A 12,905-nucleotide genomic window follows, 5' to 3' on the forward strand; every position below is an offset into this window, starting at 1 on the left:
ATGTCTTCCGGTCCGTCAACATCATAGTTTTGATTCTTATTTATCAATTTCTACCGAAATACCGAAAACTTAAAAATGAAACAATTTTAAAAAGGAATCCAAGATCATGAGAACTTAAATTTTGTGAAGCATTATTTGCGCAATATTCTGTACAAATATTTCAATTGTGCATTTCTCGTAATACTAAATATGGGTAAAAACTATTTTGAGTTCTTTTAACAACATAAGTGCAAACTATGTTAAAATCTTTCGTAATGAAACAGGTCTATGAAATAAACCCCCAGAGAAAAAACCCACTTAACTTTAGATAGGGAATAACCCCCAGGGAAAATAAACCCCACAGAATAAACCCCCACGGAAAAAAACCCATTTTAAAATTGAATTTCGGTCGTTAGAATTTGTTCGGTTGTGATAGTTTCATATCAAATCCCACGGGCCGGTGAGGCATGTTGGGTTTTATTTCCGTGGGGAATTGCTACCTAAAAAGAGGTGGGGGTTTTTTCCGTGAGGTTTTTTTTGCGCAACCGAATGAAACATATTGTCTCTTCAATTATAACCTACCCCCCACTCGAAACTATACTCTCCGCACGATATGCAAACGGTAACCGAGGAGGGAATATACCATAGGGTTATGTCAATTTAGGGTTAAAATTGGAAAGACCCAAAGAATGAAGCTAGCATTGATGTTGAACCTCCAGCAGGTTCTTCGCCGCTGTCCACTTGTGCAAATTGATTGCTTCTCCGATTTTTAAACTCTTTGAACTTTTTGGTGAAAATATTTTTATTTTCCTCTTTGTCTTCGTCGCTGCCGAAGACCATACTGCCTATCAACCCTCCATTGTCTTTATTTTCAAACAGATCACGCGTTCGTTTATGCACAGACAAAACAGAACTGTTCACGTGCGCAACGTGAGCGCTGATTTTGCTCCCCATTTTTCCAAATTGTGCCGTTCCCAGGTCAGTTGATAGCCGAGCTAATTTTGCCTCCCGAAGATAATTGAGTTTGAAGCTTTTGATCAGATTTCGCATTTTGTTCACTTTTAGTAGGTCGGCTTCTGAGAACATTTTAGAATTGGTGTTATTTCGGGAATTTTTCCATGCTGTGATTCTGTATACACTTGGGACTAGGTTGAAAGGCGAAGGTAAAGGATCCGATCCTTGTATGAACATGTACATCAAATTTGCGCGACCAAACTGGAATTGGGTACTGTTTCCTTCGCCGCGTGAAAAAAACTCTTTTTAATCTATTTGCCCTAATCTTTCATAATCTAGTTGCGTCAATGCAACGGAAACAAACTTTGACACGCATTGTTAAGACATTAAAATTTTGATTCTTTTGATAAAACTTAAATCTATTCAAAGTAATAACCGTGGTGTTTAAGAAACAAAACTGTAAGAAAATTCGTCGTTAGTTATGATAAAGTTTGGTAAATCTCAATGCGATCTGGATAAGATCTTTCTACTTGAAATGAGTACAAATATCTTCCAGCTTCCTAATTATCTTAATGATTTCTGTAAACATTAGTGTATTTTTTGCAGCCAAGATTTATATCTTGCAAGATTTGAATCCAGTAATCTCTAGACGAGATGTTATCCAGATATTTCACGTTTAATTGCCCTGGGAAAAATACAAGGAAACAATTCCCTTAAACTGTTCCGATTCGGTTCTCGTTGAATTCATAACGGAAAAAATAACTAAAGAGGTCAGTATGTTCAACCTTATAATTATCATAAAGAAAACATAACTAGAATACATTAAGGTACCTGTCCATTCCTGTGCGTTCTCGTACGAGGGGAAAATGTCCAAAATATAAGCCTGCGCACTAAAAATGCCCAAAAAGTACGTCTCGGAAACCTTCAGGAAGTTTTGGTATTTGATCAATTCGTCCAAACTTGAGTCTACTAAATTGGTCGGACATGGAATTTTGACGTCAACTTTTGTCGAGAAGGAACCGTCGGGTAACTTTTCACAATTTTTGATGTAGTCACGATAAGTGTGCCAGATTACACCATTAGACGCAACCGAAAAGGCCACAGCCATGATAAAAAACTGGATCAGCAAGCTCAACGAAGCTTTGAACGCTTCGACTAGCAGAACTTGCTGCCGGCCTATAATTTGAGTAACTCTCAGATATTTGTATAATTTGTACAGAAGTAGCAGGAGTCCGAGCGCTTTTAGCGCGCTAGAAACTTGCAATGGATGGTAAATTTCTCCGCCGAAAATTTGTATTGGTGAATATCCTCTACTTACGATAAAACTGTATCGCAATGACAGCGCGCTCAAGAAGCAAAGATTTAAGAGGAAGTTTAGCAAATTTACCCAGTCTGAAAAATAATGAGAAACCCCGTCTGTCCAGATAATGGCCGATTCCTGGTAGACATTGCCACATAACCAAATCATAGTGATAATATCAGTAGCTAAAACTGATGTTTTATTGGTAAAAGTTTCTTTAAACAGCTCAAACGCTAATTCTTTTACGTATATGTCATACTTGTCGGGGTCGCGAAATTGTTCTTTTTGTTCATGCGTAAGTTGTAAATTGTTCTGGATGCAATCAAATTTTCCAAATTGGGAGTATTCGAACCAGCAGAGCCGCTCAGCTGCAAGTACTGGCCATTTATCCAGAGGGAAAATTTCGGTGTTCATTCCACTGTTTATTACCATTATACAAACAATGAGGTAAATAGCAGCGTTGACTATGAATCGCATTATCGGCATATTCATCCAGTTGTTTACAAATTTACCAGTTGGAGAATCACTTGAGGGGTAAAAAGTGTAAAGAAACAACCATATTGGGGTTAGCATTATCAGGGCTGAAATGTACAGCGACTTTTTCACCATATTAGCGCCTTCGAAATCGTTGAGAGCGATCGGACCTTGGTAGAATTTTTTCTTGAGCAATTTTTGGACACTTCTGTTAGCGACAAAATCCATGTGATTGTTAATCATTGCGTATTTCAACCTTTCGAAAGGATATCCAGGCGCTACAATATTTTCATTTTCAGTTGTCATCTGGCTCAGAATTAACTCGAGATCTTCAAACGTCGAAGCGTGTTTTATAAAGTCAGCCGCAAACTTTTCGCATCTAGACTTGATCGCCAAAAGCTCATCTTTTGCGACTGTTAAAGTTGACGCCATTTGTTCACACGTTTCTGCGATTTTAAATGCCATCATTACAGGGTCTTCGTTCATGACGCACAAGTACATGGGTTTTGAAATGGCCAAAAGAGTGCGATAAATTGCATCAAAGCGTATTATATTGTTCATTTCTCGTGGATCATAGTTTGGAATTTGCAATGGTTTGGCTCCTTGAAATCGTTTCCTTAGATTCTTGGTCGCTAATGCGGAAAAATGACTTCAAAAAATGTTTTTTCTCATTTTTTGTGAAGCTTATGGCAGCCGAAAATAATAAATTGTTTTCAGATTGCTTCAACAAATTTTGAAAAATGTGACAATCATTTATGAAGTCTACAGCACCAAATCTGAGCGAGCACAATAAGAATATACAGCCTGTTTTTTTGTATACAGCCCAATAAGAATATACAGCCCCACCCCCAAAAAAACAACACTTAATCTTTCATATGAAACAGAAACAAAGTTGAGTACCTGAAAGTTACTTTTCCAATTCATTTTGTGTGATAAAGTATTTTACTATTTCACTTTGATGATTCTGTCTAAAAACTGACGCTAATAAGTTTGATAGTTCGTAAAGATGTGATTCGAAAATGGTTTCTGTTTTGTTTCAACTTGTTAAGCTTATAACTTCTTTACATTTTTCTTTAGGAAAGATAATTCTCAAGAGAAACTTTTGCTGTCTTTGTAACGGCTCAATTGTTGTTTTTCTGTGCCGAAAAAAATCAGATATGAAAGCTCCTATTTTCCACTTTTCTTTTTTTTATTTAAACTGCCAATTGCTGACAAGAATCTAAAACTCATTTAAGGGCTTTTTTTCTCAAATGAGAACTTTTTTATTGTACTACGTATAATAAAGCAAAAAAACACAAGTCACAGTAAAAAAAACTCCCATCACTACCAGAGTAAAGTATTTAATATAATTGAGCATATAAGGCCCCAATAAAGAAATAGTTAGATTGATCACTTAACAATTTCAACGTTGCAACTTGTAACATTTAACAACATAACCTAAAACCACAATTGCAACACTTCTGTATCGATTCGAGCGTTTTAATTGGAAACCTTTTAAATTTCTAAATCTCAGAAGAGCAATTAGAAAAAAACAATCAAGTCATTTTGTAAACGGCCATTGATCGCTATTTTAAGAGAAAATTAGGCCAAAAAGTAAAGTTAAAAACAATCGAGAGTATGTTTTTTAATTTAAAAAAATTTAAAAAAATGTATCAAGCAAGGAAAACAACAAATTTCTCCATCTGTATAGCAAGTGAAGAAACAAAAAAGTAATTCGATCTTCCTCTTGACTCTGAAATCAGATCAAAAATCATAATCAATGATGCTTCACGTTCCTCACATAGTTCACGCTCATAGCATACTGAAATGAGACACCAAAACATTACTGGAAAAGTTATAATATAAGAGATCTGTGGAACTGTCCCAAAAAAAGGAACCAAGTTCCTTAACAAAGAATTAGACAAACAACTGTGTTTGGAAAAAAAGAAATGAGTCTGTAATAAATGTGTAGCCTGTGGTGCTGAACACATGCTGCGTTTTGGTAATTGAATAAAGTCAAATTGAAGCAATGAAAACAACTTGACAACATCTATGAATCTATGTGAAGAGAAAAACAACAAAAATGATCAAAGTATTTTAAAAAACAATTTTATAGATGAAAAGGCTGTTATTTTCCTAGTGCTAATATTACCTTGGTTATTCTGTTTTTGAAACAATAATTTGTTGGGCTGAGAAAATGAATAGCGCACAAAAATTTTATCAAATTAATTATGAAAACTCGGCTAATTCGGTTAACTGGTGGCCTCTAAAAAGCCATTGATGGAACGACCACCAAACAGGTGAAAAAAATAAGTTGGTTCCTCCTAATTCCTAATATATAGGCAAAAGACAAAGATAGACTAGTCTACTGATATTTCTTGAAAAAATGACGCGATCATTCTAATTTAAAGGTTGGTTTCTACCCAATGAACCTTGACAACTCTGATCTTATTGACGGAGAGTTTCTCGTAATTGTCAAGGGAAAGATCAAATTCAAATCAAATGCCTCTTAAGAGAGACTGAACACCACTTTGCAAGATCAAATTCCCAAACCTAATGAATATAATAGTGTCAAAAACTTTTGAAATTTTCCGTTTCGACAGAAAAGGCCGAAACTCGATAACTAATTGAATTAAGAGATCCAATGGAGAAAAATTATTGGTTAAAATATTGATATGGCAAGTTCTCTTTTTCCTTGCGTTTACTCTAACACTTCTAATCGAAATAAAAACAATTCTTGATGAAGTGCCATGGCACAATATAGAAAACTTACATCAATCCAGTTGCACAACAAAAAATAACTTTAGGGCAGTGAAGCAGAGATCTTATGCAATGTGCTAGCTTAATTTCGCGAAAAAGCTGCATAAAATGCTGATTAAATTGAGCTAAAGCTATTGAACCACATTTTACATACGCGAAAAGAACCTCGTTTGAGCGGTGAAAGAGACATTTTGCCCTATTTTGATCGGCATCTAGAGGGTATTCAATTCAAATCTTATTTGAAACCGAGAAGCTCCTTGATGGCAAACTGTATAGTTTTATATTAAATCATGTTCCGATTGAAACAGCTGCATAAGTTGAGTTGCACGCACTACTTGAGCTCATCGGGAACTATACTGCCGTCCATATTGAAAAACCTATCCGAATAAATTTCGATTTTTGAAATGCCTTCGGCATTTGTGAATTCAGATCTTTTCTTTATATGCCTTCAAGTGTATTTTATGTACTCTAATTACAAATTTCGTGTTGTTATAGTGCATGCTACTAATGTAAAAAATAGCACGAGCGTCATGGGGGCTAACAGTTATCTGCCCACTAAGAATGGGGGGGGGGGAGAGCATAGATCCGCGTAACCTTACTCAAAGCACGCAACTTGTGAATTTGAGAGAGCCAAAAGCTCATTATAGTTGTCGTCAATCTATTTACATCTGGTTGTATATTTTTCGTTTGTGTCCCCCAGCTGAGTGGTTGCATATAGTTTACAACCCCAGACACACGTGTCAATTTGTGTATAATTTATTGTTCAACTATGAATAACTATGTAATGGCACGTGCTCTGTAACGTACATAAAGTACTGCGTGCACCCTATACAATCAGAGCTAGTTCAGAAACGTTCATTCTGAGTTCTACTCTGATTCAGAGAGTTTCATAGAAAGTAGATTCTGAATTTCTGCCTGAATCAGAGACGCTCGGAGTTGATTCTGAATCATTCTGAATCAGTACTGAAAACCAAAATTGATCTGAACTTTTTCTCGTTCTCTATAAACGTTTGGTACGTGTGGGCACGACCAGAAAAGATCTATCTGGTTGATTAACTTTTGCCTCTGTAGATTTTGGCATCCTAAAATCTGCACGTGTGTTTTAATGTACGAAATTGTTTTGTCTATGATTGTAATACAGTTTCTTCACCATTTATAAAGTAGCAGTAGCGAGAAAAATAACGATCGCAATTTTTATACCTTGATTGTAGAGCAGATAACTGCCTATTTTCAGATTTCTTTAGTGTTCATCTGAAGCTAATAATTGGTTTCTTCGGGAACTTTTCAAATGTTGAAACGAGAACTGATTGAAATATGAAACTTCTTTAGATTGAACGCAATTATTGCAAATTTAGTTGAGATTAGTGGTTGCAAAAATTCTGTTTTTTTCTTACATAATTTTGCATTTATTCTCGGGCTTGGTTTGTAGATGTTTTTACCTGAATTTACAATGTCACGCAAGACTGCGTCCAATTCTGGAGTTGCAGAGCACATTAAATATCTGGTTTCGATTTTAGAAAAAAAACAAACGTTTGTGTTGCGCCAAGAAATTTTTTAACAATTTTTTTGGTAATCTTGTCAAGATTTTGCCAAGGCGTTGCAAGAAATTTTTGCCCATCAGCATCTTGGCAGATATTTCAAGTTTTGCCAAAGTTATCAAGGTCGTGCTTGACATGACTAAGTGTTTCCTATCACTGGGTATGATTACGTGGTCGAGGTCTACCGAAGTGTCTCAATTATATGAGCAATCTTTGGGGAAACAAGGAAAAAATAAGGAAACAGATTCGGAACCTTTTGCGAAGAGCAACTTGAGCATTGATTCATTTTCAGTCAGAGATGCCATCATAACTGGAGTCATCCCTGGACGACAAGTTGTTCCAGCTAAAACCTTCCGATCCAGCAACACCGGCTTTACGCTGATCAGATATTCAACGCAGTCTTTGTAATCCATTTCGACTGCAATCAGTAACTCCTCTTTAACTTTGAATTTTTTCTCTTCGATCAGAAACTTCACGACATCTATTGCATGCCATCGAACCGCGTTGCCTAGCAACGTGAACCCCTCATCATCTCGAAAGTGTAAATCAAACATTTCGCATAAAATTTCTGCTTTTTTCAGAACTTGTTCAAGCTGGTCTCTCGGGTTACTGGAGTGCAAACAAGCCGTCATTTCACCTTGGAGACGTTTGACCATCGCTTCAGGGTCTAGGTCGCTATTATCAGGCATGTAGTCTCGTTTTGTAGCAGGCATTTTTTTCCAAAAAATCAATTTGCCTTACCAAGTTTGCAAAATTTGTAAATTTAAGTATTCTGTTTTTATTATTTAAATTAATCTTTTTTTCTCGAAAAACGATTCCGTTGCCTGGAGTTCAAAATCAGAGTTTCTTGTTTCGAGAAAATTTGAGATTTTGGTAATGCTTAAAGAGGTCACAAATTTAATGAATTTTACTATTGGTTTCTTTAAAGCAATTGGAAATGACCGCAATTATTATGCTCAATCGTGAACTGATTTTCGCTCTACATAATAGTTCCAATCTTTTGAAGCGTTGAAAAAAGATCGGTGACTCGCTTTCTGTCATTTTTGATATAACTGCAAAAATTTTTATGATCATTTATCAATTAAGTTGCTTAGTTTGATTACATTCATAGCTTTCTACTTATTACATTCATAAGCAAAATACAAAAAAAATTGTTCGAAAAGATAGTTTTAAGTTTTTTTTAGTTTGTACAAATCAGAAATCATCTCAAACGCCAAACCAATTTTCTACAAGTTTTAGAAAGTGACTATTTTTTTGTTATAAAACATATGTTCTCATTTTGACTTTAAGTTCTAATAGCTTTATTAAAAAAACTCACATACTTGAAATGTCCGGCCGTTCACTTTATAATTGACAGCTTGAGAACTTAATAGCTATAAATCTTAAACGAACTTCTCGGCAAAACATGAAAATTAACATATATAATCATATATGATGAACTCAATATACAAATTTTTTAATTGCACAAATTTTATTGTTCCGACCCCTCTTGAGGGGGGGGGGGGGGGGAGGAACTATAAACTCAAATGGGTTTTTTTGTTCAGTCAATTTTGGCCGATCGATATATTCATCGTAGAGAGTTGAGACTGGTATCATTAGAAAGTTTGTCCAGCGTAGAATATGGAATTAATTTTTTTTTTTGATTTTCATTTTTGACAGGGAGATATCGGGGTTTAAACTTTCGAGAAAATAGAGTGAATTCCGTTGATTTCATTCACCTTTTTTCGGAATTTTTGACTAAAATTTCGCCAATTTTGATAAAATTTTTTGAAAAAATTTCAAAAAAATGTTGTTGATTTTACGTTTAAAGACAAAATATATTGTCGGCTATTTTCATTGAATTTTTTTTGTGACAAATTCCGGCTAAAAATTTCACAAAATTCAGACTTTTTCCATCAAAAACAGCACGAAATAAGTTTTGTGTTTTTAGTCCACTATGATTAACTTTGCAGGAAGTGCACACCCAAACACCACTAACACAAATTTTGTAGACTGAAAAATGGGCTAATTCCACTTGAACTCCCGTTGAGAGTGCAGTGTAAATAAAACTTTGCCGTTGTTTGCTAACTTTATTTGTTGATTATCTAAGAAAATATCAATATCAATGACATTCCAAAAATTAAATTTTCCTAAAGGTCAATCTGCATTAGCAGGACTAATTATGTACCAATCCTGGACCGTTACAATCCGAAAAAAATTCGGATTGTCGTCAGTCGGTTTTTTTTAAAAAAAAATTGATCTTTTTTATATTATATAATTAACAGAACATTTCAAACCAAAGCTCACTAGTCATAGGTCCTATTCGCTTCCTAATTAGCTCGAAACTAATTTATCTAAATGATTGCTTGAAAGCTTATAGTCGCTTTGGCTTTTAAAATATTTGATATTTAAATGAAAAATGGCTTATTGAACTTTGCCTCCATTTTTCTCCTAATTTGGTCAACTTATAGCTCAGTGTCAGCAATCAAAGAGTGCTCCTTCTTTCTGCTGAATTCAAATTTAGTCTTTATTGCGGTTTTACGCCTTTAGTTATGGTGTTCTGGCTTTGATACTAGTAGATTCCACAATTTTTTTTAAATTTTTAAGTATTTGCCCATTTTTCAAGTTTTCTAATTTTGTCAAATTATCACGTTATTGTCAGTACATATATCACGTTTTTCGCGTTCAAAATAAGGCACAATTGATAATATTAAAATCCTTAAAGATTTAGATTACGGTTTTAACGTCTTCGACACTACTTTCTCTAAGAATTTGATTGTAATTTTTAATTTTGTCTTTAACTGTCGTTTTTACTTTGTCTTTTTAGTCGTATTTAATTTCCTGTACAAATCCCCGGTTTGATTTGCTTTTTCTGGAAGGGTAGATGAGCCGATGTTCTGATATTAGAAGATAGATAATGGCTTCCATGACTTTGAAAACAAGTGTTTTTTCAAAATGGAAAAAAAACATTTCAACTTCGCAATTTTGTTCCTTTATTGTCCGTTTGTTACCTGGTCTCGTTAATTAATGGTTAAAGATGACATTTTTTTGTGGAGGGAAGGTGTCAAAAGGAATTGGTGTCACAAATTCTAATGTTTTTAAAGATTTCGTTATGACTTTACTGGCTTCGACATGGTTTTTTCACAAAGAAAAAACAAAATGAATTTTTGATTTTTGTCATATTTGACGTTCTTTTTGTAGAGGTAAGACATATTCCTGATAATTGCAGGTCTCAATGACTTCTTTTGGAAGAATGGACGAACTTATTCAAGTTTTTTATTTTGTAATTAATGGCTTTTATGTCTTTGGAATTAAATTTTTTTCCAAAAAAAAACAAGTATTACATAATTTGGCATTTTTTATCTTATTGTTGCTTATTTTCAATAAAGGTCGGCCACATAATACATTATCCGTGTTCGACGAAGGTAAAATTGAACATATTTTGGGGGCAAATTATGGCTTTACGGCTTCCAAAGCATTTTCTGGCAAGTTTTTATTGATTTTCAGTTTGTTGTCTGTTTGTTGTTCTTTATGTAACTGCATAAAAAATTGAATACCAAGAGTTCTTAATTCCCTTCTATAGAAACATTGGTAATTTTAAACCTATGGGATATTTTTGTTGATTCCTAATGGTTTTCATTACTTTGAAATTAATTGTTTTTTTTTTAAAAAAAATTCAGCGAATTTTCTAACTTTCAAAATTCTGTTATTTTTTGTCGAATTTTTGCCAAGCTTTATTATGAAGTGTTGAATGGCCATTTTTTCTGGTGAATTACAAGTTATTTTGTTTACTTTCAGTTTTATCTGACGCTAGTTTGACTTTGTTATTAAGTTTTGTTTTTTAAAACGGACATAAATTTTTTGATGTAGTTCGTTTTATCGTTAGCTGAAAAAGCAATTTTTCCTCTCATATATACCTAAACTTAGACGAAAGGCGAAAGTTATCTCAATTATAATTGCGGAAACGAAACTTTTCAGTATGTGTTTTATATTCATTAAAAGCAGTGTAGCAAGGGACAGTTTTATTGAAAACTGGAATCTGAAAATATCAGACACAACTATAGTGAGAAACAATTTAAAACAAAATTGTGAAGAGCTTGCTTTTGTAGAATGCGCTGCACAAGGTAAAGCTTTACCGAATTTTGATAATTGTTACATATATAAACCAAATATAAAAAAAATATTTGGATGTGAAAGCAGTGTTTTTTTGTTCTGTATCAAACAATTTTTATCTTTCTTAAATGAATCGATTCGAATCTCCTTTAAATTGCTTTTTTCTGCAAGCTATTATTTTTATTAAGAATTTTTCATAAAGGTTTCAAAGCAAACTGATTTGAACAAAGTAACTTCCAAATCCCAGGAGATAAACAAAGGCTTCAACTGCATTTTTTAGGAAGCGTTTAATTGAGCAAAATGCCTTTTTTTTTTAAAAAAAATTGTTTTTCTGGCAATCAAAAACACATCATAAAAATGTTTGCCACTATTTTTGTCGACAATTTTCTCATTTTCATTTTTAAAAATGATCCTTTGAAGCATCTATATTGTTGTTGATAAAAACGTAAGAAAGTTTTCAGCACTTTTTAAAAGGATTTAATTACTCGTCAGCTGATATTGTAAGTTTGTTGAATATGTGTACCTAAATTAAGACCAAAGACGAAATTTATCTCAACAATATTATTCTCAATAATATCTCAACAATAAAAAAAATAGTTTCATGGAATTAGTGAGCATCTGTTCTGCTATGAATATAAAATCAAATCATCAACGAGTACCCGTGAACAAGTTTTCTATATTTTTCAAAATAAGAATTCAAGTTTAACCAGTTTTGAACATAAAAGTTTAGTAAGTTTTTCTTTTGTCCCGCGAGAGTTTTCATATTGTTTCAAATTAAATCTTATACCGAAGTACGTCTACCAAAAATTGATTTTATCCTAACTGATTTGTGATCTTGCAATCAATTAATCAACAAGTCAGTGAAAATCGGCTATGAGCTGAACGTTTCAAAACTTCGGTATAGGATCGAATGAGCAAACATATTTAATCATCATCTTTATCATCCTTGCTTCGACCGACCAAAGTGCTGAACACCCGAAGAACCCCCAGCCCAATTATCAGTTTCATCCAGCCTTCATTTGGCACCAAAAACTTAGTGGCCGCAACCACCCCGCAAAGTTTGGGCACAATGACCTCTCTCTGGTTGTACAAAATGCCCTCTACGATTTTATTTGCAACGTAATCAGGCTGCAAAATGGGCAAAAGAAAGTCGATTTTGTTTTTCCCACAACCTGCAAACATTCCAGTGTCAATGATATACGGGCACACGATAGTACAAGGAATCGTGTCTGTAAATCCCTGCTCTCGGAGCTCAAAAACGATCGACTCGTGGAACCCGACAGCTGCGAACTTGCTCGCATTGTAGTCTGTAAGTCGAGCTGAACCCCCATAACCCGCGACGCTTGCAATCGTAACAATATGCCCTCTATTTTGCTCCATCATTTTGGGTAAAAACGCTTTTAAAGTCCAAAAATGGGAAATGATGTTGACCTCGAATGTCTTGATGATTCCAACGTCATCCTTGTCAGCGATGAACTTGTTTCTGGTCACGATGCCAGCATTGTTGATCAGAATGTCCACCGGCTTTCCTATCTTTTCTGCCTCTTCGTAAACTTGATGCCGATTCGTGATGTCAACTTTTGCAAACGTGAATCGATCATTGTCCTGTTCCGATTCTGGAAACTCTGAATTGATAAGTGTTTGGGTTTCTCTTAAGCCCTCCTCGTTAATGTCCCATCCAACAATTTTTGCGCCCTTTTTAGCAAGTTTTATTGATACGAGACGTCCTAAGCCACTTCCAGCGCCAGTTATGAGCACAACTTGATCTTTTATCGATTTTTCAGGACCTTTGTAAAATAAGCGCACGAAAGAAACACAGTATTCGTACA

The 12,905-nt window shown here is 34.5% G+C and overlaps 1 protein-coding gene and 1 pseudogene across 1 annotated transcript; both read right to left on the reverse strand.

Moving 5' to 3' along the window:
* Positions 1 to 1,609: 1,609 nt before the first annotated feature.
* LOC142337990 (short transient receptor potential channel 5-like) lies at positions 1,610 to 8,010 on the reverse strand. Its single transcript, XM_075387624.1, has 2 exons — positions 7,238 to 8,010; positions 1,610 to 3,309 (listed from the first exon to the last, which is right to left on the reverse strand). The coding sequence occupies exons 1-2, from the start codon at positions 7,695 to 7,697 to the stop codon at positions 1,610 to 1,612; spliced, it is 2,160 nt and encodes a 719-aa protein (XP_075243739.1). The 5' UTR covers positions 7,698 to 8,010.
* Positions 8,011 to 11,526: 3,516 nt separating this feature from the next.
* Positions 11,527 to 12,903, reverse strand: LOC142337991 (short-chain dehydrogenase/reductase family 16C member 6 pseudogene; annotated as a pseudogene).
* Positions 12,904 to 12,905: the final 2 nt, after the last annotated feature.

The sequence above is a fragment of the Convolutriloba macropyga genome, chromosome 4 (genome assembly GCF_964194025.1).
Source record: "Convolutriloba macropyga chromosome 4, txConMacr16.3, whole genome shotgun sequence".
NCBI classification, from domain to species: domain Eukaryota; kingdom Metazoa; phylum Xenacoelomorpha; order Acoela; family Convolutidae; genus Convolutriloba; species Convolutriloba macropyga.